A 25,965-nucleotide genomic window follows, 5' to 3' on the forward strand; every position below is an offset into this window, starting at 1 on the left:
GGCTGTCCTAAGGCCTTCGATGGATTTTGTACACCGGTAACGCCGCTCCGCACGACGACGGAGTGCACGAAGTCGCTCCAACTCTATATCCAATTCCGTGTGCTTCGACGAAACCGTGACCGTGCGCGCGGCGTGTAAGCATTGCAGACTTGATTGCTTCCTCTAATCCAGAGGACAAGCCCTCTCGACAAGCATCTTCCATGGTGGAAGTAAAATTGGTCCAATCAATTAATCGAATGGTGTTCCGTGGGATGGGCCTGGACATCCCACGTACCTTACTGCATAAGTAACAACATAAGTGATTATGGTAGATTGTGATGAATGGCTAAAAGCTATTTTCACCTATTTGAAAGGAAGTATAATCGAATTGTGCTTAGAGAGAAATCCTTGCCGAAGAAGTACGGGCCAAATGATGAACTAGCGTTAATTAAAGCGATAGTGCTGATGTAGCGATCATTTTTTTTCTTTTCTGTTTCTCGACGGCTTTATTATTAAAGTGCTTTACTGTACATGTTGTTGCAACAAAGAAGGTATCTGATGTCTTTCTGTGTGTTTCATTGCCGTTTTTGCCATCGTCATGAAGAGATGGATATTGCATGATGCTGAGATATGGCGATGTTTTAATTTCTGGTCTACCGCTTCTTGTTGTTTACATATTTTGCGTTACGTCGAACACTACTGTCCATCACTTAAACGGCATTCCGTAAATTAAGAGCTTTCGTATTAACAATTTCCTAATAAAGAAAACAAGCTAGCAAGCCTGACGTACTCCGTTCTATGCGGGCTCAAAATACCACGGCAACTGGGAACTGTTCCCCACGTGAAGCAAGTTAGGAGCACACATAAGGTACAAAAGGTTCGTAAAGCAGCAGAAAGAAAAGCACGCTAGTCCACTCTCTGCAGCATTTTGCCATAAAGTAACCACGCACACATTGAAGGTAGTATATATATATATAATACCTATATATAAACCAGATGAAAGGGGTTTTAGTACCAAATATATAACTACACTACTACACTCCCAGGGTTCTACTGGCACACATAAATACCCAAGAAAAGTGGATGGGGAAACAAGGCCCCGGTAGCTCAACGCGAAATGCGAAGGTTGTGCGTTCGGTTCCCACCTGCGGCAAGTTGTTTTTTCATCCACTTTAATTTCCAATAATTTATCGTTTCTTTATTTCATTTATTAAGCGCAAGTAATTTCCCCTATGTTGTCCTTGGTGTCAGCGTTTGTTGGCTTCTCGTGATATGACTATATATACATATATATATATATGTATGTATATATATATATATATATATATATATATATATATATATATATATATATATATATATATATATATATATATATATATATATATATGTCTAGGAAAAATAGTCCAGCACCGGTTTCATTCGGCGCTCCGCCCCCCAAAAATTCGTCGTCCTCTTCCTTTCGCCTCAACCAAGGCGTTACATTCCCCGTTTCGCAGACGAAGCCCACCATGGTAGTAAGGGCTGAGTGACAGTGTGGTGCCGCTTGAGGCGCGTAATGTGCGCAAGTTGAGTAGCACTAGAGCGGTGTCCTGGTGACCTTACACGGGCGACCACATACGTTAAATCACTAATGCGGTCAATGACTGTGAAGGGTCCGGTTCACTGAGCCAAGAAGTTTTGGCCTAACCCGCGTCTGCGCTGAGGGGTCACACCCAGTCACCTTTTTCCAATGAAACGGAGTCGTGGCGGTGGTCATACCGCTGTTTGGAACGATCTTGTGATGCCAATGTACGCAGACGAGCAATTTGTTGGGCTTCTTCAGCACGGCACAAAGTTTCGGCAACTGAGTCCTCTGTATGGAGCGTAAAAGGGTAAATGGTATCGAGACAGCTGCCGGTGCCCGTGCGTAGAGCAGGTAGAAAGGTGTGAAGTCCGTGGTTTCGTGCTTCGCTGTATTGTAGGCGTAGGTGATAAACGGTAAGGTGTCATCCCGGTTCTTGTGATTGGATGATACCTACATAGCCAGCATGTTGTTCAGGGTGTGGTTGGTACGTTCGACAAGGCCGCTCGTCTAGGAATGATATGCTGTTGAGTGGCGGAACTGCGAAGTGCAGAGTCTAAGCAATTGTTCCACGGCGTCGGCGACGAATTGGCGACCATGGTCACTGATGATTACACGAGGCGGACTGTGGCGAAGAATTAGGTAGCGTAACAAGAAGGCTACGACGCAAGCGGCTGCGGAGGTGGATATCGCAGTAGTTTTCGCGTATTTGGTAATGTGATCGACACAGACGATGACCCAGCGATTATTGATAGAAGATCGTGGAAATCGTCCTAGCAGGTCGATAACAACTTGCTCGAAAGGTGTAGTAGGCGGCGCTACAGGATGAAGAAGGCCTTGCGGAGCGCCTGTAGGTCGCTTGTGACAGTGGCACTTGTCGCAGCTCGACACGTATTGTTTAATACAATGTCGCATCTTAGGTCAGTAAAACCGCTCCTGTATTCGATGTAAGGTGCGAATGAATCCAAGATGTCCTGACGTCGTATCATCATGCATGACACGGAGAACGTCACATTGCAAGCTTTCGGGAACAACCAGTAAATACCGGGCGCCACTTGCTGAGTAATTTGTATTGTATAACAATCCTTCGCGAAGCCAAAAGCGGCCACTGGCCTTGGGACTGTCGACATCGGCGAATAGGGGGTCCAAACATAAGTCATTGCGCTGTTCCCGATGGAAAACGGTGGCGTCAGGAAACGTGTGAGAAACAGCAGCAAAGCATGTGTCGAGATTATCCGCGTTATCCTCCGTTGTCGACAGAGGACGGCGAGAAAGGCAGTCAGCGTCAGCATGACGTCTTCCACTTTTGTACGAAACAATGAAGTCAAATTCTTGGAGCAGTAAAGCCCAGCGTGCTAGACTATCGGAGGGGTCACGGAGGGTAACAAGCCAACATAAGGAATGATGGTCGGTTACAATGGTGAATGGGCGCCCGTAGAGGTAGCAACAAAACTTCTGAACAGAAAATACAGCCGCTAAGCATTCTTGCTCTGTCACAGCGTAGTTTCGTTCAGCCATGCTGAGAGAACGGCTCTCATAGGCAGCCACATACTCTTCATTAGTATGGCGCTGCACAAGCACTCCTCCAATGCCGGTTCCGCTGGCGTCACTGTGCACTTCAGTAGGAACAGACGGATCGAAGTGACGAAGAATGGGTTCTGATGTCAGCAGAAACTTGAGAGAATGCCGCGTCGCATATAGGTGCCCACTCGTATGGAGTGTCTTTTCGCAAGAGACTTGTCAATGGATAAGCAATGTCCGCGAATCTGGGAAATAACCGTAGAAAGTAGGAGCATAATCCCAGGAAGCTGCGGAGTTCTTTTAGTGTCTGAGGTGCCTTAAAGGCACTGACTGCTTCCATTTTCCGGGGCTCTGGCCTGACACAATCTTTGTCAACCAGGTGACCAAGTACTAATGCCTGTCGTTAGACAAACAGGCACTGCTTTGAATTCAAAACCAAGCCGGCTTTTTCGACGCAGTCTAAAACGAGACTTAAACGGGCGTTATGCTCTTCGAAAGTACGTCCGAAAATGACGTCATCTAGATAGCACAAACATACCTCCCATTTCCGACCGCGAAGAATCGAGTTCATAAATCTTTCGAAAGTAGCGGGAGCATTGCAAAGCCAAAACGACATAACATTGAATTGATACAGTCCATCGGGTGTCACGAATGCAGTCTTCTTCTTGTCGGCAAGGTGCATGGGGAGCTGCCACTACCCCTATCGTAGATCTAGCGAAGTAAGAAGTAAGCCGAAGTAAGTAAGAAGCCGAATGCAGGCAGTCGATGAGATTGTCTATCCGAGGCAATGGATATATATCTTTTTGGTGAAGGTGTTTAGTCGTCTATAATCAACGCAAAAAAGGTCGCGGGATCGAATCCCGGCCACGGCGGCCGCATTTCGATGGGGGCGAAATGCGAAAACACCCGTGTGCTTAGATTTAGGTGCACGTTAAAGAACCCCGGGTGGTCAAAATTTCCGGAGTCCTCCACTACGGCGTGCCTCATAATCAGAAAGTGGTTTTGGCACGTAAAACCCCAAATATTATTAATCAACGCAAAACCTCCAAGAACCGTCTTTATTCCTAAACAGAATGACGGGTGCGCCCAAGGGCTGCGCGAATCTTCAATAACGCCCTTCTGCAGCATATACTGAACTTGTTCGGCAATAACTTTCCGCTCCGATGACGACAGTCGGCAAGGTTTTTGCCGGACCGGATGAGCAGAGCTTGTACCGATCCTGGGCTGAGCTCGAGAACAGGGTAAAGATGGTCGCTTCTCCTTTTTCGCAGCAGTGAAACACAGAAGCATGTCTTTCCAATAGCTCGACCAATTTTCGTCACTCATGTGACCGTAGGTTCTTACTAACCAAGCTCAGAATCTGCGACTCATAGGAGCAACTGCATTTGGAAACGGTCAAGCGTTTTTTACCTCTTTCGTCGGTAAGGGCAGTGATAAAATTTCCGATGGCATCATCAAAGACGGCGAGCTTCATTCCTCGAAGAAGTATAACAGGCACTGGCGAACAGTTAAGTGCCCACAAAAACGTGGCTCGGTTGTTAATCGACACAATACAGCGAGGCACTAAGATGTCTTTCTTAGCACACTGACCAGTCAGAGGTTGAACGACACCGTCAAAGGCAGATACGGCAGAGGCGGAAGCGAACACGGTAACTGACCGCATGGACCATGGTGGCACTGTCAGTTCTTCGGAAACAACCAGTGTGTCTTCCGCGGATGGCAGTTCGTCACCGAGGGCAGGAACAACTTTACTGCTGACTGAAAGTTCACCGGTGCCACAGTCGACGAAAGCACCACACTCTTGGATAAAGTCAATACCGAGAATGACTTTGTGTGTACACCGCTGCAGAACTAGGAACTCAGTTGGGAACACCTTTCAGGCCAACAAGACGTTAACGAGGCAAACTCCGAGAGGATGAAGTATTTCCCCGCCGAGACCACGAAATCTTGTTGACTCGTACCAAGAAAGCAACTTTGCGGCCAATGCGATCTTTGAAGGAACGACTCATAACAGAAATGGTTGCACCAGTGTCCACTAAAGCCGTTGCACATGCTCCATCTATTAATATGTTTATTTTGTTCTTAAGCATCGTAACTTGCGGAGGCATCTGAGATAAATCATTTTGTGCGACCTCACCTACATCGGACGCGCCGGCTAGTTTCCCGCCGGTGGCGGTGATGAGAGCCGCCGTCGCGGTGAAGGCGAGCGGCGCAATCAGGCGTATGGCGGTGTTGCGTTTCGCCTGCGACACGTGGTTTTGCCGGCGCGACGGCGGCGGGGCGGCGGACATTTTGGCCCGATCGTCGTCACCGCAACACTCATCGCCAGGTGTTTCCAGGCGCGTCTGCGGCGATGCGACCGCCTAGGGATTTCGTTCCAGTCATTGTGCCCGAAACAGGCGAGGCCAAAGCAGGGATCTCCTTCCAGTTATTGGGCCCGAAACAGGCGATGCCAAAGCAGGGATCTCGTTCCAGTCATTGTGCCCGAAACAGGCGATGCCAAAGCAGGGACCATCTTCTCGTTACAGTCATTGTGTCCGACCGGCAGCGCCACGACAGTGTGCTGCGCAGCGCCACGACAGTATGCTGCGCAGCGCCACGACAGTGTGCTGCGCAGCGCCACGACCAGGTGCTACGAGATCGTGCGCAGCGCCACGACATGGTGCTACGGCGTCGCTACGACAGTGTGCGTCACCATTAGCCCATTGTACATTCACGTGCTCGTCTTTTGAGGGGTTCCTTCTTGCCCTCAACTGCGAGAGTATAAAAACAGCTGCCCCCGGACGCCAGAAGAGGGCTCCGATTTCTTCTGTTGAGTGAAGTGCTCTCCCGTCTCTCTACTTCGGTCAAACCTGACCGCCAACTCTTTGCGATGTTAAAATAAACAAGTTGTTTCGTTGTTACCTGTCGACTCATGCTTTGCCGGGACCTTCGGATGCTTGCAGTTGTACCCCAGGCCGCCAGGCCAACGCTACCCTTGGGGCTTGCGACCCAGGTACAACCACGGGCGTCAGCGCCGAGTTCCCATCCGATCGCTCCAGCGTCGCGATCCAAACATCTGGTTGCCAGCGGTGAGATCGCCTACGACTTCAAACAACGGTCTGCCAGCGGCGAGATCGCGACAACGGAGGCCAGCAGCAAAGAGATGCAGTTGACTGTATGCTGAGCAGCTCAACGACGATCCGGGAGCAGTGCAACGAGCCCTGTGTGACGACTGGTTGCCTGCAGCGGAACGACTGCGCGGAACTCTTGACTGCGAGGTTTGGTGAGTGCGGGACTTTCTTCTTCTGAGCTTTGCCAGGCTTTTTGTTAGTGTCAGAAACAGAGCTGGTAATTGTGGTTGTCGTTGCTGCCGGGTTAGTTTGCGGCAAGACAATAGTAAGCAGTAGAGAAAGCAGCATTCAGAGCAGCCATGGATTTGAAGTCGTTGCGCAAACCGAAATTGTTGGAGCTTGCAAGAGAGTTGGGTCTGGATGTCTCAGACAAACTAAGAAAACCTGAACTGCTAAAGGCTATTCTTGAGTTAGAGGCTGAGGATGACGAGCTGTCGGAATGCCTTGAGACTATTGAAGAGAGGGAGACAGAAAAAGAAGAGCGTGAACGTAAAGAACAGAAAAAGCGAGAGCAACAAGAGAAAAAAGAAGAGCGCGAACACGCTTTGGAAATGAAGCGTCTCGAGGTAGAGATGGAACGCGCTCGTAATGGAAGTCAGGCACACGGTGCAGGAGAACGCGTATTGTTCAAAATGACTGACCTGATGCGGCCGTTTAAGCTTGGAGAGGACATTGGTTTGTTCCTGGTTAACTTTGAGCGAACGTGCGAGAAGCAGGGGTTCTCTCGGGAAACGTGGCCACAGCGCTTGCTCACTTTGTTACCCGGCGAGGCGGCCGACGTAGTCGCTCGCTTGGATAGAGAGGAAGCAGAGGATTTCGACAAAGTAAAATCGAGTCTGCTAAAAAAGTACCGGCTGTCTGCGGAGGCGTTCCGTCGGAAGTTTCGGGAAAATGAGAAAGGCAGAAGTGAGTCATATACAGAGTTTGCGTATAGGCTTATGTCGAACATGCAGGAGTGGCTCAAAGAAGAGAAAGCGTTTGGTGACCACGATAAAGTTCTGCAGTGCTTCGGGCTAGAACAGTTTTATAGTCGGTTACCGGAGAACGTGCGATACTGGGTCTTGGATAGGCCAGACGTGAGTACGGTGGCTAGAGCCGCTGAGCTAGCCGAGGAGTTTGTGACGCGTCGAGCTCGCGGAGCTAAGGACGGTCAAAAGGGTGAATTTGGCTCCAAGTCTGAGAGGCCAAGGTTCACGCCCATGAGATTTAAGGGGGACACGCGTAGTGAGGATGCGAGTGAAAGCAATCCGACCAAACGTAAAGAGACGGCAGCCGAAGCCGAACGCAGAAAGCGGTTCGAGATGAGGCGAGCGGGCGTTTGTTATACGTGCCAGAAGCCGGGTCAGTTTTCGGCGCAGTGTCCGGAAACAACACCAAAAGTTGTGTTTTTTTCAATAGGCAGCACGGACGAGAACATGAAGCTTCTCGAGCCTTACATGCGAGACCTCCTCGTGAACGGGAAAGAGTGCCGAGTGCTTCGCGATTCCGCAGCTACGATGGATGTAGTTCACCCGTCTTATGTAGAACCCCATATGTTCACGGGCGAGTGCGCGTGGATCAAGCAAGCCGTGGAAGCTCATAGCGTGTGTCTGCCGGTAGCAAAAGTGCTTATTGAAGGACCTTTCGGAGCGCTTGAGACGGAGGCGGCAGTGTCATCTATGCTGCCACCCCAGTACCCGTACCTATTTTCAAACAGGTCCGATCACCTCCTGCGCGAGAAGGGGCTTTTGTTTGGTGAAGCTAGTGTTCAGGCCTTAACCAGGTCGAAGGTTCGGGAGCTCGCTGCAAAGGCGGTAGTTGCGGGGCCGACGTTATCAAACAACGAAAAAGGGTCAGAGGCGCAGCAAGCTGATATTCAGAGCACGCCCGAACAGAATAAAATTGAGTCTGTAGCGTTGAAGGCGCCAGATACTGGAGAGGAAAATCCCGACGCGGGAAAGTTAGAAGAGCTATCTACTGATTTGCTCATCGCGCCTACGTCAGACGGACTTGATAGGTTGCTAAAAGTCAGCCGGACGGCTTTGATAGCCGAGCAAAAAAAGGATGGCAGCCTGGAAAACGTGCGCTGCAATGTCAAAGAAGGTATCGCCAGGAAAACTGCGCGTTTTGTGGAAAGAGGTGGAGTCCTGTACCGGAAGTATCTAGACCGCCGAGGAGTGGAGTTCGATCAGCTGGTCGTGCCTCAATGCTATCGTCAGGATCTGTTGCGCTTGTCACATGGGGGTTCGTGGTCCGGACACCTAGGAGTTAAGAAAACTAAGGACCGTCTCTTGCAAGAGTACTATTGGCCAGGGTGTTTTCGGGACGCAGACCATTTCGTGAGGACATGTGACACTTGTCAGCGGGTGGGCAAACCAGGGGACAAATCGAGGGCGCCGTTGAAATTGGTACCTATCATTACGGAGCCTTTTAGACGGCTCGTTATTGATACAGTGGGACCTCTGCCGGTAACAGCCACGGGGTACAGACACATTTTGACTGTGATCTGCCCAGCGACAAAGTTCCCTGAAGCAGTGCCGCTTAAAGAACTCAGCTCAGTTGAGATAGTTAATGCACTACTGTCCATATTTGCGCGAGTTGGTTTTCCTGCAGAAATTCAATCAGATCAGGGCACAGTGTTTACTAGCGCTTTGACGACAACTTTTCTCGAAAGGTGTGGGGTAAAGCTGCTACACAGCTCCGTGTACCACCCACAGTCGAATTCCGTTGAGAAGCTCCACTCCGTCATGAAGCGCGTGTTGAGAGCCTTGTGTTTTGAACATCAAACTGACTGGGAGCTGTGTCTGCCTGGGGTGATGTTTGCTTTAAGGACCGCGCCGCATGCGGCTACGGGGTTTTCGCCAGCTGAACTGGTGTACGGTCGCTCGCTTCGATCTCCGCTTCGCATGCTTCGAGAATCATGGGAAGGTAGGGGCGACGACCCAGTCGTGGTGGAGTACGTGCTTAAGCTCCTCGAACGCTTAAGAAGGGCACAGGAGTTGTCAGGTGAAGCAATGACAAAGGCCCAGCAGAGGGCCAAGGTTTATTATGATCGGACAGCCAGGGCCCGTCGTTTTGAGGTTGGCGATGAGGTCATGATATTGCGCACATCGCTAAACAACAAACTAGACGTGCAGTGGGAGGGCCCAGCGCGAATTGTTCAGAAACTGTCGGACGTTAACTACGTGGTAAGTCTGCCAGGAAAGCGGAAAGCACAGCAAGTTTACCACTGTAATCTGCTCAAACCTTATAGACAAAGGGAAGCAGTGGTGTGCATGATGGTAAACGTTCCTGAAGAGCTTCCGGTCGAGCTTCCGGGACTAGGCTCAGTGACGAACAGGGAAGACACCGGTCAAGTCATTAGTGACCTTATCAGTAAAGCACCGCTGTCGCCTGAGCAGAAAACCGAACTACACCAGCTATTACAAGAGTTTCAAGGTCTGTTCTCTGAGAGGCCTGGTAGGACTTCTGTACTTACTCATGATATAGAACTTACCTCCACAGAGCCAGTACGATCCAAGGCGTATCGGGTGTCACCCCGCCAGAGCGATATTATGGAGGCTGAGGTAAAGAAAATGCTACAGCTCGGTGTTATTGAGGCAGGTGAGAGTGATTATACCTCCCCTTTGATTTTAGTTGAGGTACCGGGCAAGGAACCTCGTCCTTGCGTCGACTACCGCAGGCTTAATTCCATCACTAAGGATCAAATTTATCCGATCCCTAACATCGAGGAGCGCCTTGAGAAAGTTAGTAGCGCTCAGTTTATTTCCACCCTAGATCTTGTCAGGGGTTATTGGCAGGTTCCACTTACAGAAGAGGCTAGTAGGTATGCGGCGTTCATTTCACCAATGGGAACATTCCGTCCTAAAGTGTTGAGTTTTGGTTTGAAGAACGCGCCATACTGTTTTTCAAGTCTCATGGATAAAGTGTTGCGGGGACAGCAAGAATTCGCTTTACCGTATCTAGACGACGTAGCGATATTCTCCGCATCCTGGTCTGAGCATATGACACACTTGCGGGCAGTGCTAACCCGCCTGCGCGAAGCAGGCTTGACAGTAAAGGCTCCTAAGTGCCAGTTAGCACCGGCCGAGGTTGTCTACCTCGGTCACGTGTTTGGTCAGGGTCGTCGCCGCCCCTCTGAAATAAAAGTGGCCGCTGTGCGAGACTTTCCGCAACCGCGCACAAAGACCGATATTCGGTCGTTCTTAGGTGTCGCCGGCTACTATCAGAGGTACATCCCTAGGTACTCTGATATCGCGGCTCCCCTGACGGATGCTCTAAGAAAGACAGAGCCTCAAACAGTCGTCTGGGACGAGACAAAGGAAAGAGCTTTTAGCGCCCTAAAGAGTGCCCTAACAAGCCAGCCTGTGCTACGATCGCCAGACTATACAAAAGGGTTCATTGTTCAGTGCGATGCTAGTGAGCGAGGCATGGGCGTTGTACTGTGCCAACGGGAAAATGGAGAAGTAGAACACCCCGTCCTGTATGCTAGTCGTAAGCTGACCAGTCGTGAGCAGGCGTATAGCGCCACCGAGAAAGAGTGTGCATGTCTCGTGTGGGCCGTTCAGAAATTGTCATGCTATCTAGCCGGCTCGAGGTTTATCATTGAGACAGATCACTGCCCTCTCCAATGGCTGCAGACCATCTCTCCCAAAAATGGCCGCCTCCTGCGCTGGAGCCTCGCTTTACAACAATATTCCTTTGAGGTGCGTTACAAAAAGGGGAGTCTCAACGGTAACGCCGATGGCTTAAGTCGAAGCCCCTAACGTAGGAATCAGCCTCAAAATTGTTTGTTACTGATGTTTTTCTTCCTGAGGCAGGATTTTTTTTAACATATTGCTTTTGTTTAGTGTTTCAAAGTGATGATATGCTTTCTAGTGCAATTTTTCAATTTGTGGACGCGTTCTGAGTGATGCTAGACTACTGTAAGGAACTAGGCAGTGGTATAAAAAGGGGAAAGAGCCTGGCAGGGCTTAGTGAGGGTTGTGCCGTGCTTGCTGACTGAGCGGTTGAGTTTTCAGCGTAGTTCTAACGCTTGCCGGGAACGAGAACAAAAATGTGAACTCTCCCGAAGTCACTTTGCAGTGTCCCGTGCGAACCTGAACGAGAGAACGAGGCCTTCTCTGTGCGCTGCGCTCAAGAAACGTCAAGGGACGCCCGACTTCGGTTATGAGCATCATCGAGCGACATCCCTCCGGACAGCGGATGCAGTCCCCTGTCCATCGGGATCTCCTTTCCCCGGCGGGGCGGTCTGTTGCGTTTCGCCTGCGACACGTGGTTTTGCCGGCGCGACGGCGGCGGGGCGGCGGACATTTTGGCCCGATCGTCGTCACCGCAACACTCATCGCCAGGTGTTTCCAGGCGCGTCTGCGGCGATGCGACCGCCTAGGGATTTCGTTCCAGTCATTGTGCCCGAAACAGGCGAGGCCAAAGCAGGGATCTCCTTCCAGTTATTGGGCCCGAAACAGGCGATGCCAAAGCAGGGATCTCGTTCCAGTCATTGTGCCCGAAACAGGCGATGCCAAAGCAGGGACCATCTTCTCGTTACAGTCATTGTGTCCGACCGGCAGCGCCACGACAGTGTGCTGCGCAGCGCCACGACAGTATGCTGCGCAGCGCCACGACAGTGTGCTGCGCAGCGCCACGACCAGGTGCTACGAGATCGTGCGCAGCGCCACGACATGGTGCTACGGCGTCGCTACGACAGTGTGCGTCACCATTAGCCCATTGTACATTCACGTGCTCGTCTTTTGAGGGGTTCCTTCTTGCCCTCAACTGCGAGAGTATAAAAACAGCTGCCCCCGGACGCCAGAAGAGGGCTCCGATTTCTTCTGTTGAGTGAAGTGCTCTCCCGTCTCTCTACTTCGGTCAAACCTGACCGCCAACTCTTTGCGATGTTAAAATAAACAAGTTGTTTCGTTGTTACCTGTCGACTCATGCTTTGCCGGGACCTTCGGATGCTTGCAGTTGTACCCCAGGCCGCCAGGCCAACGCTACCCTTGGGGCTTGCGACCCAGGTACAACCACGGGCGTCAGCGCCGAGTTCCCAACAGATCGTACCAGCAGTCAGATCCAAATAGCGGTGTCAAACTACGGTCAGAAGCGGGAGCCGATTCACTTGCCGTGAGGCGCTCCGGGATAGGCGGACCAGGGATCGTTGTTGTGACCATTGCCGGCGCCAGGAAACGTTGATGGCGGATCGTATCGTGATGTCTCCCTGCGCCGACGACAGAACCGAGCTATGTGCCCGGTAGCACCACAACAGTAACACACAGGAGGTTGGCGATACGCACTGTACTCCTGAAAGCATTGTCGCGGCGCTGGGGAACAAACGCATCTTCACGTGGATCCTGGTGTGTAACGGCTTGCTGACGAGGATAGCTGAAGCGGTGTTCGTACCTCGACTCTCGGTAGCGATTACGCTGCGGCCTCGGTGGCGATCGAGAACTGTAGTTATAGTCCTCGACGCCAGTTGCAGCGATAGAACCATGATAAGAGGGGCCCGGAATTGGCGCAGCATCATAAGGTGTCGAGCGCGCGTGTCGGGTGAGCTCTACCCGCACAATATCGCGTATTGTACACGCGAGATCAAAAGACGTGTAGTCACCAACGTTTGAAACGGTAGTCGGTAATCGACCTAATTTAGGCGTGATACGCCGAATCTTCAGGGTCTCGAATGTACGACAATGCCGCATGACGTCAGCTACTGTGCCACGATTCTCATTGCCGATGAGGAAATGATATACATCCTCAGCCATTCCTTTTAAGAGGTGGCCGACCTTATTTTCCTCCGACATGCAAGGGTTGACGGTCTTGCAGAACTTCAATATAGCCTCAATATACGTCGAGCACGTCTGGCCTGGGTCTTGGTCTTTTTGCAGCAGCGTTTGTTCAGCCTGCTTCCTCTTCGCGACTGAGTCCCCAAAACACTCCGTTATTCCGGACACGAACCGATCCCACGTCCCGAGGGTGTGCTCATGGCTGTCAAACCACACAAGCGCGGTGTCCGTTAAAAAAACAACACGTTGGACAGCTGAGTTACTGCATCCCAATGGTAATAGTTGCTCACCCGCTTGTAGTGTGTGAGGCACTCATCCACGTCCTCGCCAGATTTGCCACCGAATATACGAGGATCTATATCAGGTACTGACGCTGCCAGGGACCAGCCGCGGCTGAGGCAAGTACCGAAGGGGCTGCTGTAACCAGGGCATGGGCTGCAGCTGCAGGAATGGGGACATTACGGGTTTCGGCATCACCACGAGACATGTCGACCACCAGCGGCAACGGGGGCAGGCCAGCAAGGCGGCGGCTTCGGCGTAGATCTGGTGGTTCAGCACCTCCGCCACAAAACTGTTACGGACGAGGCGTGTTTATTTACAGATGATGGGTGAGATGGATGAGTCTGGGAAAAACAGTCCAACACCGGTTTCGTCCTACGCTACGCCCCCCCTCCCTCAAAAAAAAAAAATCCGGTGTCCTCGCTTTTCGCCTCAACCAAGGCGTTACAATATATCCACACACACACACACACACACACACACACACACACACACACACACACACACACACACACGCACATATATATATATATATATATATATATATATATATATATATATATATATATATATATATATATATATATATATATATACACAGGAAAGAGACGACGAACTTTTTGGGAGACTTCTTTTACTTAACGTTTTCGGCTGGTGGACCAGCCTTCGTCAGAGTACAGTGGCTGGTCCACCAGCCGAAAACGTTAAGTAAAAGAAGTCTCCCAAAAAGTTCGTCGTCTCTTTCCTGCGTATTTTACGTCGGGTCCTGCGTGCTGAACTTTGAAGAAAACCCCTATATATATATATATATATATATCGAGAAGAACGAGAAGAGAGGAGCCCGTTTTTTATTAGTCATATCATAAGGAGCCAACAAACAATGACACGAAGGACAGCATAGGGGAAATTATCTGCAGTGTTTACATGACATAAAGAAACGTTAAATAAATGGAAATGAAAGTGGATGGAAAAACAACTGGCCGAAGGTTGGATACGAACCCACGTCTTCGCATTACGCGTGCGATGTTCTTACCACCTGAGCTACCGCGGCGCTGTTTCCCCTACTTTCTGGGGTATGTATGTTTATCTTCCACACTCGCGGACAACTTTCTGTGGCTATGAAGGGAAAGCTACGCGCGCGTGGCTGCTGCACGTGTGTTACCGCGCCAAGTAGTCCGGCAGCGTTTGGCAGTGCTTTCGGTTGCTCGGAACAGACGCTGAATCGACACAGCTGCCACGTGCTTTCCCCAGACGCGGAAGGGAAAAGCCGCAAAATAGGTAAACCTTTAAACTCAGTGGTGTGTTCCGCCTTGTTGAACTGTTGCTAATGAGGTGATTATGTTTTCTCTTTCCTAGCCTAGACTAACGTGGATTAAAACACGAGACTCTTTTCAGAAGCGCTCTGACTTGTACGCGCTTTGCCTCTCTAGTTTTCGCTTCATAGCCACAAAAAGTTGTCCACGAGTATAGAACTAACCCGAGAGTGTTGGCCAGCGCCACCACTCACGGCCTTAGCGGCGGATGTGGAACATCCTTTCTGGCGTGCGCGTCACGTCCACGTGAACGTCTTTGTTTGATCAGGACACCACCAAATGGCTTGCGTATTCGTCTGTCATGTAAAAGCACGGGTCACGAAGTAATTTTTTTACGCCTCTCACCCCATGACCCCTTCACATCTGTCCTGGGGAATGTGTCAAATACCACCTGAACACTACCAATGATGAGGGGAATGACGCCGCGAATTCACCACGAATAACCTCGCTATAAACGGGTGAGTTCTTCCGCCCTCTTGGCTTTTCTCTCTCTCTCTCTCTCTTTTCTTTTTTTTTTCAACACATTCTACTCAATTCAATCAGGACACCACAAAATAGCTCGCGTGTTCGTCGACCATGTAAAAGCACGCGTAACGGGGACCGTGTCACGGACCTGTACACTGCCAATGATGAGGGGTTGACGAATGCGCCGTGAATAACCCCATTAGAAACGAGTTATCTCCTTGGCCCTAGGCCCTATCCCTCAGGCGGTTTGCATTCTTTTTTCCCTATCCCTCTTTTTTCAGTCCTTTCATTCTTTAATTGCGTGTTTATCTTTCTCTACCTAAAGAAACATATAAAAAGGCCATTACGAGAATTTACTGTATCCCTTGGAAAAGGTCGGCCCACCGACCGAAAATATTGAGTAAATAAACCAAAGGTAACTGCGAACTTATGCTGCTCATCTTTCAAGATACGTTTGGCCCAGTGCGACATACAGTTATATATATATATATATATATATATATATATATATATATATATATATATATATATATATATATATATATATATATATATATATATATATATATATATGTATATATGTATATGTATATATATATAGCATGTTCGATGTGTGCGCGATTACTTTATTGCAAAATACTGCACAGAGTGAACTAGCGTGCTTTTCTTTCTGTTCCTTTACGAACCTTTGTACCTTATGTGTGCTCCTGACTTCCTTCACGTGGGGGACTAGTTTCCAGTTGCGACGGTATTTTGAGTCCGCATAGAACGGAGTATCTATATATGTATACAGAAATGGGCAGGTGGTATATTTCTTATTTGCGGGCAAACTGCTTTCTATACAAAGGGTACCTGTACAAAGAATGCAATGGAATGCAGTTCGCGGAATTCAAATGTTAGTGGAGGTCACAGGATGGGTGTCATCAACAGGTGAGGTTGTATTGACCGTCTTCGTGCTCTCACAGAAGTTGAAGTAACTTCAAACAAAGAACAACAGCAACACTCTTCTGGCAGCTGCGACTCCTCGCACGCTCTATGCTAACATGTGACCCGCTACCCTGTATTTCACTGGCTGCGTCTTTCCATTTTATATTTCTCACGCCCCTCCCTCGTGGACGCCTCTGAATGCATGTGTGTTGGTATTCAAAGGCCGCCTACGCTTACTCTTTCTTTTTTTCTTCTTTTTCTCTCTTTCGCTCTGACAGAGAAAATGTATATATTGCGCTCTGGGTGCTTGCAATCGCACTGCTGATGAAGGCCGGAACCCGGCATAAACATCAAAATTAATTGTTAGTTTTTGCCTGTTCACGTGGGCCTGCACTTTCCACTTATTGAATGCCGGATCTGAAGAACTACTTCCTTCGCGCGCGCGCGCACACAAACAAACACACACACACACACACACATCATATATATATATAGTCGGATCTTGCACGTCAACACCACGATCTGCTAATGAGGCACGCCGTAGTGAGTGACTCAGGAATAATTCTGACCACCTGGGATTTTTTAACGAGCACCCAGTGCGCGGTACACGAGCGTTTTTGCATTCCATCCCATAGGAATGCGTTAATGCTTGCCTCTGTCTACGTTCAACCTTGCGCTGTACGCACATTTATTGGACAATTTCTTTCTCACACGTTTACCTACCACGTCACGCCTGCGGTAGGAAGGATGTTTTACATCCGTCGCCGTGGCTGTGAGTGGTGGCGCTAACATTTTCATCGCTAGATATTGTACACATACATTGCACGGTAGTACAAAAAAAAAAGAAAGCTGTTTTATTTATTATTTTGACACAAATGAAGAAAGCAGGACTAGTGCGGAAATGCCTTACTGATGCGGCTTTAGAGCAATTAGCTCTAAGACGACGTCATCAATATGACTAAGTTGAACTGAATTCTGAGGTTTTGCGTGCGAAAACCACGATTTTATTATGAAGCACGCCGTAGCGGGAGACTCCGGGGACCACCCGGGGATTTTTAACGTGCCCACAATATACGGGACACGGACATTCTTGCATTTCGTCCCCATCGAAATGCGGCCGCCGCGGCCGGGGTTTGATCGCGCCACCTCTTGCTGAGCAACGCAACACCATAGCCGCTAAGGCACCGCGGCGGGTAATATGACCTGGTCTATAATGTTTTCCGTAAGTTCCTCCATTTCAACGGTAAATTGTGAAATATGAAGTGGTTTAATGAGATCGATCTCAGCATGCTCACTGCACTGCGCATGCGCATGGGTTCTGGAGGGGCCATAGTTACCGTAGTCTCTACCAATGTTCCACTATAGTTAGTTTCGAGACAATCTTTGACAAAGTGCCGAGGCACTGTCGAGGCATTTGTCAATTTGACAAAGTGCCGGACGCAGTAATATGAAGCAAAGCATCTTTCTCGAACAGATGAAAATGAAGTGCACCTTTTTTATGTGCTTAAATAATACTTAATCACTCGATGCCGATAATTTGCACATCTTTCCAATTAAGCATGTTATGCGCTTCATCACACAAATTATTGCATATATCTTTAACTTATTTATCTAATCTGGAGTTTTTCGAGAAGCTATGAAAAGAGCTAGAGTGTAAATCATATTTAAAAGAGGAGATCTTAATATAGAAAGTAATTACAGACCTATTCCTGTCTTCTCTAAGTGCCAAAAAAATATCTTTGTTCGAATTACGCGGGTTTTCAATAAATTTAATGTTCTAACAGATGCACAGTTTGGCTTTCGAAGCGGCAGGTCGACTGATACTGCACTGCTAACATTGAAAGGAGCTATAGTTAATCACATTAAAAAAAAAAACGAATTCACACTCGATATCTTTCGAGATTTCAACACGGCCTTTGATTTTCTTTACCATAGTATTGCTTTGCACAAACTAGAATCAACTGGCACTCGTGGTAATTGCTTATTTCAGCCTAAATCTATCTTCAAGATACATTACAAAGTGTACACATCAGTATATGTAGCTGGTCGTTTTTGCCTATCACTTGCGGTGCACCGCAAGGGAGTATTCTGAGCCCCTTGATGTTCAATGCTTATATCAACGATATCGTGAACATGGGCACAACAGTTAACTACGTAATGTACGCAGATGATTCAACGACACTAATCTCTGACGCTAACCTGCACCAATTAATATCTAAAGTTAATGATGTGCTTTCGGAGATTTCCTCGTGGTCAAAAATGAATCGACTTAATATCAATCCAAATAAAACTAAAGCCGTTACATTTCGTGCTAAAAATAGGATAGTGACTACTCACCAGCCGTTACTTCTTGATTCACAGCGAATAGATATTGTTGATACGTATAAAATAGTTGGGGGTTTACTTTTCATCGAACTAAAGTTGAGATGCTCACGTTAACTACCTCTGTAAGAAAATCTCGTCTGTAACAGGAGTCGTCTATCACTGCTGTATTCAGCTGCCACTCAGGGCTATACTTGAAATATATCAGGCGTTGTTTAACTCTCATTTAAATTATTGTACGTTGACATGGGGCACAACAACAAAAACAAACAAATAAAATCCTTGTTCTACAAAAAAGGATAATCCACGACATTAGAAACATAGAACGTCTGGGAACCACTTGCGAAGAATTTGAAGGCTTCAGTATAATACGGGTTGACAACATTTACTCATATAGTTTGTTGAACGCACTCCACTTTTCAAACAGAGAACTCTTGAACTTCATTACAGCCTTATCAGTATCAAACTAGAGCGTCGTGTTATTGCAGTACCTACAAGAAACTCCCATATATAGTCTGTACCTCGATTTCGTACAACTTATAGGTATCAAACCTTGGCATACAACGTCCCAGCAACACTAAACACATATGAAAACACAACCAGGTGGAGTAAAAGAAACAGTTACGTTCTTTCTTTTGTTCTATTGTTTGCTAACAAAAGATTCAGTATCTATAAATGATATCTACAATACTCCTTGGAAATCAGTCATTAAAATCCTTAAAATTTTTTGAAGCACTTTCAGTGTATTTGTGTGAGTGATAAATATGCTGTACTATGTGGTGTAATTTGCACATGCATTTCCATGTGCATCGCATTTCAAGTGTATTAGTTGTGATTTATGAATATGTTGTATTATGTATTGTAATCTGCATGTGTTCATTTTCGCCGTTGTCACGGCGTATCTTAGCCTCTACCTGTGAACATTGTTTAGCTGCTGCCATGTAGCAGTCATCTGGGCCCCGTCAAGCCGTTTTCACGGCTTTTAGCCCAGCGGACCTTCCAGCATGTTGTCTGGTAAATAAACTTGAATTTGAATACGTCGCCCTGGCTATGTTACCAGCTTTAGTCACCCCGAAGAAACTACGGAGAACACGATTTCGGCGTGTAAACGAAAGCGTTATGACTCATTTTGTATTCGCCGGGACTTGGGCGCATAGTTAAGCTCACAAAACTAAAATTAAGCTGGGCCAAAATTGCAAGATATAAATAAATAAATAAATAAATAAATAAATAAATAAATAAATAGCAAGTGCAAGAGTGGGTAAAGCTGGTGGTTACAGTAGTGCTGTAGGAAACGGTGCAAGTGACTAATTGGACCAGTGTGGCTGCTGCGAGACGCCGTGCTATGTTTTTCCATTAACGCTGATCGGCGGGATAGTCGCGTCTGGATATACCAGAAAGCGCATTCCTACATCCGCAGGGATGGAGCAATGCTTCTTGGCTACAAATACAAGGTGCACAGCGCTGTAAAATACTGCGCAGTCTTTTGAGCATAATATAAATGACGACTGATCTAACCACGAACTCGCGCCGGATGCGCGCGCAACAGGTGGAACCTTTCAGGCAGCTATGTTCTTCTCAGAAACCCGCCGTGGTTGATCAGTGGCTATGGTGTTGGGCTGCTAAGCAAGAGATCGCCGGATCAAATCCCGGCCACGGCGGCGACATTTCGATGGGGGCGAAAACACCCGTGTACTTAGATTTGGGGGCACGTTAAGGAACCCCAGGTGGTCGAAATTATTCCGGATTCCTCCACTACGGCGTGCCTCGTAATGAAATCATGCTTTTGGCACGTAAGACCCCATGATTTCTTTCTTAGCAAGTGTCGGTGGCGGAATGCGCACGCACTTTCCTTTTTTTTTTATTTCTCTCCTTCTCTTTTTGGTTTTTTTTTTTTATGGGTACACCTGCTTTTCCTGCCCTGCCCCTTCTTCCCTTGCGATGTGTGCGAGAGAAACGCCATATGTTTTTGCTGTTTATGCGCGGAAACTTCATAAACGCTGGCAGTTGCGCCGAAAGTAGATGTTCTTCAGTGGTGAGATGTGCTGCTTCCTTGTGTTTTCTTCGCTTTTCTCAAAATAAATTCGTTCCGATTCGCCCCCATCGCAGTTGTTCTACATTGTGCGTGGCTGACGGCACACTGCGGTAACCGAAACGACGGAGGTCCACTCGGTCAGTACTACTCGTTCGGCTCACCTCCTGGTGAGTGCAACTCCCCGCATATGCTGTAGGGTAGACTACGGAATTTAAAAAAAAAATAGCGCCTGATTTCACATTACATAGTCACATCTCAGGTAACATATAAAGTGCAAATCAGACACTGATAAGTGTCACTCACCCAGCACATCGCACATTGCGAGAGCAATAAGAAAGTGCTTGCTTGCGGCCAACGAAACAAAAGAAACAGGAACAAAAGCAAGAAACTTGCTCAATAGATTGCATTAGCGTGAAACTAAACAAACGGCTTACAGCACGAGAGGCTCAAAAGTGCTTACCTGACACTGGCGCGTGCATGCGGCCAAGGTAAGCACACCCAGGACAATGGAGGCCGAGGCGAGCACGCACAGGAGCATCAAGTGCCTGCGGTGTGGGAGAAGCAGGGAGCCAGTCAGTGGCCCCGTCCACTCGCCCACTATGCAACACGCGCACACCGCTTTCGCGCAACTGGTACGTCATGTTCTCGTTCGCTTCAGCACAGACCGCTAATGATGCCTTCATTATGTGTAGATCCTCGGACTGCAAGCGACCTTTTCTTCTTCACATGACTCCCCTCTTGCCAGCTTGTATTTCCACCGTCAGACTTAACGCGAGCGCCGTCTTAGCTGTTATGTTATTTTTTATTACTGCAGAAGGGCTTTCTATTATTGCTTCAATTTTACATTGCTGTCCTGTGAGAATAAATAATGGAACCTACGTCGCCACCGGAAAACAGTTCAATCAGTTAGGAAGACAAAGAAACAACGGCTGTCACTGACTATTTCCCGGACGCGTATACCAGTTTATCTGCTGCCTTGCAGCTCAACAAAAATATTCGGTCCACGCAGTCATTTGGTTTCTTCCTTTTCCTTTTTCAGCATCTCTCCGTAGCGCCGGAAAAGGTTTTTCGCTTTGCGGCTTGTCTCGAGCTTTATATACTGCAATTTTGATTCACAAAATTTGGGTGTCCATGCCTCTGACTAGAGAGAGAGAGAGGAGAATTCAGGAAAGGCAGGGATGTTAACCAGTCAATAGTCTGGTTGGCTACCCTACACTGGGGGATGGGAGAAGGGGAAGAGAAAGAAGGGAGAGAGAAGGTGTAGATACGTGTACGGACAGCACTTCAGTTAGAGTCGCTCGAGCAAACCAGAAGTTCTGAGAAAACACAAAAGTGCCTTCACTGCCTTCTGAGCCGATGATCGGTCGGGACGGTGCTCTAATATGGTCTGTTCACTCAGAGGACGATCGTCTAGTTTCCTCAATGTGTTGGACAAAGACTGTCTTTGTGCTTGAAATTGTGGACAATGGCACAATAGGTGGTCAATGTTCTCCTCGCATCCGCAAACATCACATGCAGGAGTATTAGCCATTCCAATTAGTGCTGAGTAGGCATTCGTGAAGGCAACTCCAAGCCATAACCGACACAGAAGAGACGCTTCACGTCGGTGTAGACCCGCTGGAGGTTTGAGTTGAAGTGACGGGTTTAGTCTGTGCAGTCTTGTACGCATTGTATGTGCGGTGTTCCACTCTGCCAAGGAGATCGTGCGTGCTAGAATGCCAAGTTGCCTCGCGGCGTCGGTCCTTGAGAGAGGAATGGGGACGCAGCGGTCTTCTTGGTTTGACGTCCGAGCTGCCTTATCGGCGTCATCATTTCCAATGATACCGCAATGACCTGGTATCCACTGAAAAGAGATATCATGGCCTTTTGCTATTAAGTGATGAACAAGTTCCGCGATTTCGCACGTGAGCTGATCGTGAGTTCCTTGTCGGAGAAACGACTGCACACATTGCAAGGCCGGCCTTGAATCGCAGAAGACTGCCCATTTTCTAGGACTTTCAGCGTTTATCACTTGAAGCGCGTCGCGGAGAGCCGCGAGCTCTGCAGCTGTAGACGTAGTGACATGGGAAGTCTTTAACCGCTTGGTTATTCTCATTGCTGGTATAACTAGAGCGCCGCCGGAACTGGTTGATGTAATTGATCCATCAGTGTAGACGTGTGTGCAGTCGCTGTATTTCTCGTACAAGAGAAGTAAAGTTAGTTGCTTGAGCGCTGATGATGGCAAGTCCGACTTTTTCTGAAGGCCTGGGATTGTAAGGTTCACTTGAGTACGGCGCATACACCATGGAGGAATGGAAGGCCTTGCCGCAGGTGTGTAACCTGTCCTGAAAGAGGCACGGTGCGCGAAGACAGTCGCACTGAATGTCGTGTGGGGCCTATCTACTGGGAGACTTGCTAGGTGGTGGGTAGGGGTCCGGGCAAAGTGTCGTATGTGCACACGCATTGTTTCAATGACAATGTGCGTTTTAATAGTGAAATCTTGAGCGACTGCAATAACCTCAGTCGTTGACGCACTCCGCGGTAGACCGAGACATATCTTGAGGGCTTGGGCTTGGATGCTTTGAATTATATTCAGGTTAGTTCTGCAGGTGTTGGACATGACCGGTAGGCTGTACCGTAGGAATCCAATAAAGAGGACCCTGTACAGTTGCAGCATAGAGTGTATTGGTACTCCCCAGGTCTTTCCTGCAAGGAACTTAAACATATGACAAATTCCTGTCAGGCGCTTTTTCACATAATTCACATGAGGGGTCCAGGAGAGATTTTTATCAAGGACCACCCCCAAAAATCTGTGACTCGTGTTGTACGAGATCATGTGTCTGTCGACGGATATCACGTATGGAGACATTGATTTCCTGGTAAATGCCACCGCTGCGCACTTTTCGTATGATATACGAAGTCCTTGTTCTCTAAGGTAGGATGATGTTAAAGTGGCTGACTTTTGAAGCCGCGCGCGAAGCTGCAGTCGCGTCACAGCCGACGTCCAGATGCAAATGTCGTCGGCATAGATGGAGAGCCTAACGGTGCCTGGCAGGATGTCGGAGAGTCCAATGAGTGTTAGACTGAAGAGCGTTGGGCTGAGTACTCCGCCCTGAGGCACCCCACGGTTACTGTAATGCTGTGAGGTCGGGCCATCCTCGGTAAGCACGAAAAAGGATCTCTTATGTAGACAGCTACTTATCCAGAGATAGACTTTGCCGCCAAGTCCTACTGCCTCTAACGCGTTGAAAATCGCTTCGTGCGTTACGTTATCGTACGCTCCTTTAACATCCAGAAACAGGGCAGCAGATAATCTTTTGCAGGACTTCTGGTGCTCGACGTACGTCACTAAGTCGATAACGTTGTCTATGGAAGAACGGCCACGCCTGAAGCCGGCCACTGCATCTGGATATACCTGGTAATGTTCGAGGTACCATTCTAGCCGTGCTAGAACCATCCTCTCCATTAGTTTTCCGATGCAACTGGCAAGCGCAATTGGTCGGTATGATGCAATGTCTACAGGCGACTTGCCAGGCTTGAGTAGTGGAATTAGGCGACTGGTCTTCCATTCCTGCGGAACCGTACCTGTCTGCCAGGAGCTGTTGAACAAGAGCAGGAGCACTTTTCGAGCCTCTTCGCCAAGATTACATAGGGCACGGTAGGTTATACCGTCGGGTCCTGGTGAAGATGAACGCTTGCACAAGGCCAGTGCAGCTTCGAGCTCGTCCATGGAGAAAGGACTATCCATGCGGGGGTCGCGTGAAACCGGTGAGTGGTGGAGCGTCGATGTTCCAGCGGAACTAGTTTTGCCAGCAATCCTCCTGCAGAAAGCTTCCGCTACGTCAATCTCGCTGCATTGTTGGTGAAGGGCCAAAGACTTAAAAGGGTGGCGCTGCTGAGGGGTTCCACGGAGACCACGAACAGTTCTCCATATGTGAGACAAAGGTTTTCGTGGATCCAAAGATTCGCAGAATGATTTCCATCTTTGCGATGCGAGTTTGTCCATGCGACGCTGAATCTTCTTTTGAGTTCTTCTGGCCAACCTCAAGTCATGTACAGACTTCGTGCGCCTGTATCTTCGCTCTGCACGACGACGAATTGCACGAAGCTTCTCTAGCTCGATGTCGTATTCGGTGCGTGTATACGTTCTCAGAAGCGTATGTTTCGCAACCTCTAGGGCACCTTTTATGATGTCCTCTAGGCTAGAGGACAAGTCATCACGACAGCCGTCTTCGACAATTGACTTGAACATTGGCCAGTCGATACAATGTGTGACGCCGGCTAACCTGGAGTCCGTCAACCCTTCAACCCTAAGATAAGTGGGTAGGTGGTCACTTCCCCGCGTTTCAATATCCGGAAACCACCTGACCTTTCTAGTGAAAGAGCGTGAAACAAAGGTCAGGTCCAGGCAGCTACAGTAGGCAGTTCCACGCAGGAAGGTGGGGCTTCCATCATTTAACAAGCACAGTTCTTGTTCGGAGGCAAATGACACTAATTTTCTGCCTCTCGAGTTTATCTTAGAACTTCCCCAGAGATGGTGGTGGGCATTAAAATCTCCAGTAATCACCAAAGGCTGCGGAGTCGCCGTCGTGATTCGCCGTAATCTCTCGCAGTCCAGCCGACTTGAGGGCGATATGTAGGCTCCAATTAATGTGAAAGTGAGCTTGCCTTTCTTTACTGTCAGACATACGTATTGGTTTTCTTGGTCAGGCGACACTGGGTGATGGACATATGTAAGATCACGTCGCATGAATACGATGATCTTGCTGCATTCTCGGTGGGTGGCGGACATGAAACACTCATACCCGGACAGGCTGATGTTATCTGATAAGGGCTCGCAGATGACGATGATTGGGAACTTATTCGTGAACACAAACTGTCGAAAGTCCGACATGCGTGACTTCAGTCCTCTGGCGTTCCACTGAAATATCGACGCGTTTCGGACTTCGTCACGAAACGACGGCTTCTGGAGAGCCATGATTTTAACCAAGAGCTGCAAGTACTGGACTCAAAGTGTCCAGCACCTGAAGTGCGCTTTGCGCAGACGAAGACTTCCTGTTGGTAAGTATAACGCGAATGACATTCATGAGCGACCGCAGAATGTTGATGACCTGGAGATCATCAGTCAGCGTCGCTTCAACAGGTGCAGAAGCCGTCGAAGTCGGTGCGTTTTGAGGTAACTTAGCAGGGAGATGTGCGCTCGGTAGCTCAGGCCATTCTTCAGGACGGGCGAGCCTTCCCGCTTTGTTTGCTTTCCTTGTATCTGTCTTGGTGGCGCAGTGTGGTGATGCGGCAGTCCTTCTGACGGTAGCTGGCGTGTACCTATCTGCAGTTTCGGAATTTCGCGAACGTTTTCTGTGTCGATGCCGACGTCGCCGTACAGCGGTAGCAGCCTCTCGATGCGTTGAATTGTCCCGCACCATTCGTTTTAGAATGGTGAATTCCGTCCGCATCCGCGGGCAATCCTTTGATGAGGCCTTGTGAGGACCACTGCAGTTAGGGCATTTTAGAACATGTGCGTTGCAGGCGTCTTCTGAATGAGAGTCAGAGCACCGCGGGCACACGACGTTGTTCACACAGACACCCTTCACGTGGCCAATCTTGCAACATTTGAAACACTGGAGGGGCTTCGGTACGAATGGTCGTACTGGATGGCGGACATGTCCTACTTTGACGTGGGAAGGAAGGCTGTCTCCTTCAAACAAAATCT

General features: G+C 48.6%; 1 protein-coding gene across 2 annotated transcripts in view; it reads right to left on the reverse strand.

The window, feature by feature from the left end:
* Ac76E (adenylate cyclase type 2 Ac76E) overlaps positions 1-25,965 on the reverse strand; it is a 944,861-nt gene that overhangs the window by 31,599 nt on the left and 887,297 nt on the right. For both annotated transcript variants that reach the window (XM_075703570.1, XM_075703577.1), the window contains exon 13: positions 20,737-20,821. In XM_075703570.1, coding sequence (XP_075559685.1) covers positions 20,737-20,821 — 85 coding nt within the window. The remainder of the gene's footprint in view (positions 1-20,736; positions 20,822-25,965) is intronic.

Source organism: Dermacentor variabilis, chromosome 1 (genome assembly GCF_050947875.1).
Source record: "Dermacentor variabilis isolate Ectoservices chromosome 1, ASM5094787v1, whole genome shotgun sequence".
Taxonomy (NCBI): Eukaryota; Metazoa; Arthropoda; class Arachnida; order Ixodida; family Ixodidae; genus Dermacentor; species Dermacentor variabilis.